General features: G+C 34.2%; 1 protein-coding gene across 1 annotated transcript; it reads left to right on the top strand.

Annotated features, from left to right (window-relative positions):
• The first annotated feature begins 4,587 nt into the window (after positions 1 to 4,587).
• LOC103211877 (olfactory receptor 5V1-like) lies at positions 4,588 to 5,535 on the top strand. Its single transcript, XM_007957853.1, has one exon. The coding sequence runs from the start codon at positions 4,588 to 4,590 to the stop codon at positions 5,533 to 5,535; it is 948 nt and encodes a 315-aa protein (XP_007956044.1).
• The last annotated feature ends 519 nt before the right edge of the window (positions 5,536 to 6,054 follow it).

Genomic DNA, 6,054 nt, shown 5'->3' with positions numbered 1-6,054 from the left:
AAGTAGATTGTCCCATCTTCCTTCCGAGGAGTGGCTGACGGGTTTGAACCACCGGCCTTCTGGTTAGCAGTCAAGTGCCTTAGGCACTATGCTACCAGAGCTCCTATGTGATAGCTAGAAAATGAATAAAGGAAAAGTGAAGAAGAATTGATGCCTTTGAAGTGTGTTGTTTGTGAAGAATACTAAAAACATCATGAACTACCAGAAGAATGAATAAATTTTTCCTGGAAGAAGTGTAGCCAGAATGCTTCTTAGAAGTGAGAAGGGCCAGACTTCAGACTTTATTTCATCTACTTTGGTCATGTTGTCAGAAGATACCAATTCCTGGAGAGGGATATCATGCTTTGGCAAGTAGAGGCTCAGTGAAAAAGGGGAAAATCCTCCATGAGATGGATTGAAACAGTGGTTGCAACAATGAGCTCATGCAAAGCAGATATTGTGAGGATGGTGCACTACTGGGCAGTGTTTGGTTCTGTTGTCCAGTGGGTCACTATGAGATGAAGCCTTTTTGAAGGCACCTATCAACAACAGCAACAACATATAAATATGTGTAATAATGCATCAATATAGAGTGAAAATTAACTTACGAGGAATTAAAATATTAAATATGGATGTCTAACCAGGTTTTCTGGAATGATTATTTCTGTGACATAAAAAATAACATAATAATAATTTATTCTTTAGTTTGTCTATTATGCAAATCTTGGGAAAAATATATACTTTCATGACCTAGACCGTTAGATGAAATAGAATTGTCACTCTCTACAATTTAGTTTTCTTTTTCAACTTATATTAAATAAAGAGTAAAGTGAGTGCACATGATTTTGATGGCATTAATTTATACTTAACAAGATGAGAAGAATATTCTCTTTAGAATTCTATTTTTTCTCCTAAGGGAAAATGAGCATAATGTGAGGTACTAAATAAATTCCAATAAGAGTGGTATATATAAATTTGGAGTTTATTTCTCTGTGTATTTCTTTTTGTTTGATCATTTTATTTTCTTCTCTTCTGTGGAAACTTCACATTGGTAATAAAATCTATGAAACTGAGAACACAACAAAATTGTGGGTTAATTCTAGATTTTCTAAGCTAAGATGAAAAATTGGTGTTTGTAAAGATGTTAACATGATATGAAATTTTACACATTTAAGGAACTAGTTAAAATTGAATGTTAGATGGGTAAGATAAAGTGGGTACTTTTGAATATTTTAGGGTGGTTTAATAAATCAGTGCATAGAAAAATTGTTGATTTATGTGTGTGGCCAGGTAGGTGTGTGTCCAAATCTTTTGTATGTAAGTATTTGCTGTGTCTAATAATGAATGTTTCTGACCATGAACCTGGATTTATGTTCCATAACAAGTCAGGTCTGGTAGGTGGCAAAGATATTATTGAACAGAATCTTTTTCTGTTTTATTAATTATCAGTCCATTCATTGAAAAGGAAGGTTATATTTCTTAGCAATATATTAAAAAAAAAAAAATCAATAGCCTCTTATTTTTCTAAATGCACTTTTTCCTTATTAACAGTATATTAATTGATAATAAGTTTAACACTATGTTAAGATCTAAGATCTATCATTGATGATTTTGCTTAATTAATTAATTGCCTTTACTATATAAAGTGGAAATTTGAAGTACCTACTTACTACAAAGATAATCTTCATATATGACATGTTTGCTTGTAACTATATGTAACAGGAAAAAACAAATTATAAACAAACACTAAAACACTTCCATGTGTTGCTAATTTTCCAGTCTAATAATGTCCATTACTCTAGCTACTCATTACACCTTTGATTGCTCATGACTATTATTGAAGCTGACTTTAACATTCAGTCTTATTTCCTCATATGCTTACATTTACACCAAGTGATCTTACAAAGCAGATGGGAAGATGACATATCATATGAAATTACTGAGTCTCTACTAAATGAGCTAGAAATCCACTGTATTAATAAGGAAAGTTATTATTCTCAATAACATGTTATTAACAAAGACTTAGGTCCTATTTTTCTAATTATGTCGACAAATGCAAGATATTTACTTACATTTCTTTCAGTAAGAGTGGATCCTTAATGTAAGTTTCCATCCACATGAATAATAGCTGCATTATTTATGCCAAGACTGTAAGTTTTATTTTTTATTTATGAATACAAATAATCAAGTGAAATACTTAGGGAAAATGCATTATTACTTTTAGGCTCATGTTGATCATGCAACTGATGTAAAGCCAGTATGAGTGTTTTTACAAAAGGCTATTGACTTGTTTCTTATAATTGTGATAAGACAAAAGGAGTCAAATTAGTAAATGTGGGTAAAAAAAGTAAGTAGGGCTTTAATATACAACAATATTTACAGTTTCAAAATATTTATCATAAAAAATTATCTTCTTTAATCAACTAGACTTACTACATCTTCAAAGTATTAATATTTAAATATATACTGAAAAAAAAATAACCAAATTCACTATCACTGAGTCGGGTGTGACTCATAGCCACCTCTCCTTGGGTTTCTGAGGCAGTATCACTACAGAAATGGATTACCCAATCTTCCTTCTGAGGAGTAGCTGGTGGGTTTGAATTGCCAGCTTTCTCATTAGCAGTCAAATGCCTTAGGCACTATGCCACCAGAGCTCCTATATGTAAACATACAGACAAATTTAATTACTCTTTAGAATCTTGAATATGTGAGGCTTTGAGAATTGATCAGCAGATATTTGTTTTTTATTTCAATCTTGCTTCATTAACTCATTCAACCAACTTTGGTTGATGGAATAATATTATCCAACACTGAGATTTTGTAATCGTTTTCTAATTTCACAATTTGAAGAATATCCATAAGAGGTGCATTTTTTTCCCTCCTGTACCAGACTATATTAGTCTTCTCCCAAATACTTTCAGCAGTTTTTATTAAACAATGCTGCAAAGAAAAAAAGTGCCAGAATGTGATATATTACCATTTGTATAAAGAAATAATTATGTATGATATACTGTTAATTATTTATACACCACATTTTATCTGAGCCAAGAAATTATCACCAGCTTCATTACCAAAAGCCAAACCAAACTCACTGTTATCTAGTCAAATCCTACTCATAGCAACCCTTCCTTGGGTTTCCAAGGCTGTATCTCTAAGGAAATAGATTGCCCAGTCTTCCTTCTTAGGAGTGGCTGGTGGGTTTGAACAGCTGGCCTCTGGTTAGCCTTAGGCTCTACACCACCAGAGTGTCTTCCAACTTCTATTAGACAAAACAAATGCAGTAGTCATAGAAAGTGTGTTTCAGATTTAAATTTCTAACCATACACACTTTTGGAAATTTCTGTCCTGAATATGTGATATTAGAGAGAATAGATAACAATCACTTTTTATGGTGACATAAAAATTACACAGAATTACTGATTTTCAGAACTTTATTTAAAGACTTTTTCAAAGTCTACTCAAACGTGGTATTTGGACTATTAAGGTACATTCAAATGTAACCATAAATTAACAAACACTGAGTATGAGTTTTTGTTAATTTTCTGATTACATTTGAATATACCTTAATAGTCCAAATACCATGTTTGAGTTGACTTAGAAAAAGTCTTTAAGTAGTAAGTTGGGAGCTCTGGCAATGTAGTGCCTAATGCATTTGACTGTTAATCAGAAGGCTGGTGGTTCAAACCCACCAGCTACTCTTTGGAAGGGACATTGGGTAATCTACTTCTGTAGAGATAATGCCTTGCAAACCCAAGGAGGGGTCGCTGTGAGTTGGACCAGACTTGACAGCAGTGAGTTTGGTTTTTGGTCTGGAAGTATGAGTTATATATGTTGTAGTATATTTATTTATTTATTTAAATTTTATATATCCTTAGGTATTCTTGTGCAAATGGTAAAAATGTAGATTTTAAGTGAAAAAGGAGTTGAGTATGTATGTGAATGTGTTGGTTTCTTGTCAGGGTCATATTTAGACAAGATCAACTAGGTCCCATTTATATTTTACAGAGTAATTTATTTTTTAAGGTATACTCATTGAGGAAATAACAAGACAATTTTCATGTTTAAATGAGTATGATTTTGAAGTTAAGTAGAAACACTTTCTCAGAATAGGTAACCCACAATTCAGTCATTCCTTAACTTAACATTTATGTATTTACATTATGTCAGCCAGCTACTAACACTTATTAAAACATATCATGATAAAGGGATACTACAGAGCTTTTACATTAAAGATATTTAGTATAGAGAAAGTGCATAAAACTACGTACACTGAGATAATCCAAGGAAGAATAAAGTTTGTGTCCAAGCAATTGTGAAATCTTCACTATCAACTTTCACTGAATTGTGAAATCTCTTATACTGTTTAAGGGTCAACAAGGATTTTTATTGAGAAGGTTTTACTGAGGATAAATAGTCTGAAAAATATCACACATACAATGATTGTAATATTTGAAATGTCTACTTAAAATAGGGTTAGTATAATTCGTCATCAAACACATACCCACAATTTCCCAAAGGTTTCACATCACTTGGCCCCTTGATTTTGAGTCTAACCTTTGTGATTTTCTTTCATTCCACCCAGAAAGATCTCTGTGGAAAGAGAATATGGATGTCTTCAACAGAACCACCATCACAGAATTCATCCTCATAGGGCTCTCTGATCTCCCAGAGGTACGCTACACTCTCTTTGTGGTTTTTGCTGCTATCTATCAGGTCACCTTGTTGGGAAATGGGGCCATTCTTCTTGCAATTGGGACAGAGAAAAAGCTTCACACACCCATGTATTATTTTTTGGCGAATCTGTCCCTCTTAGACATTTTCTGCCCATCAGCTACTGTTCCCAAGATACTGGAGAACCTCTTGACCAAGAAGCAAAACATTTCTTTTGTTGGGTGTGTTTTGCAGCTGTTTTTCCTTGTGGCTCTGGTAGGAACCGAAGTCTTCCTTCTCACTGTCATGGCTTATGATCGGTATGTAGCCATCTGTTTTCCCCTTCGTTATACCCTCATTATGACAAAGGGGCGCTGTGTCCAGCTCATGGCCAGTACCTGGGCAGCAGGGTTTCTGAACTCCCTACTGCACACCATATTCACATTTCGCCTGTCTTTCTGTAAGTCCAATCGGGTAAACCAGTATTATTGTGATATCCCTCCAGTGGTGGCCCTCTCCTGCTCTTCCACATATGTGGCAGAAGTGCTTCTTTTAGTAGTAGGATCTATCTTTGGTGTCAATGCCTTCCTGATCACTGGTATCTCTTATATCTACATCATATCCACAATTCTGAAGATGCAGTCAGCTGAAGGAAAGCGTAAAGCCTTCTCTACATGTGCTTCCCACCTCCTTGTGGTTTGTTTGTTCTATGGCACAACAATATTTACCTACCTCCGCCCCTCCTCCAGTCACAACTCCCCAGCCAGAGATAGGCTCATCTCAATGCTATATGGGGTTATTACCCCAATGTTAAACCCTATCATCTACAGCCTAAGAAATACAGAGGTAAAAGGAGCCCTCAGAAAGGTTTTATATCATAGGACATGTTTACAAAAAGGATGACATTATACACTTTGTATTCTACTTCATTTGAATTTGTGGAATGTTTGGAAAATTTCATAGAAAAAATAATTTTCTATTGAAGTATAGAAGACATACTTATGTTGTTGTTGTTGTTGCGGTTAGGTGTCATTGAGTAGACTCCAACTCATAGCGACTCTACGTACAACTGAACATGAAGCACTTCTAGTCTGTCTTACTCTCACAGTGAGAGAGAGAATAGGACAGACTAGAAGAGCCTCATGTTGTTCAGTTGTATGTAAGGTCGCTATGAGTCAGCACTGACAATGAATTTATACCTACCTATATCTATCTGCAGAAAATGTAAAAATTAATCTTAAACATTCTTGTGAATAAATAAGAAACTGTCATTAATTGTATTGGTATAACATGTATGAACTGAATCTTAAGTAAATTGGATCTATGGCCACCATCTACACCTGTATCCATATCCATACCTATACCTATACCTATACTTATACACAGCTATACATACATAGCTACATATCTAAATCTATATCA

The sequence above is a fragment of the Orycteropus afer genome, unplaced genomic scaffold (assembly GCF_000298275.1).
Source record: "Orycteropus afer afer isolate SDZICR_OR568_19922 unplaced genomic scaffold, OryAfe1.0 scaffold00810, whole genome shotgun sequence".
Lineage (NCBI taxonomy): Eukaryota > Metazoa > Chordata > Mammalia > Tubulidentata > Orycteropodidae > Orycteropus > Orycteropus afer.
This window is presented reverse-complemented; position numbering and strand designations above follow the sequence as displayed.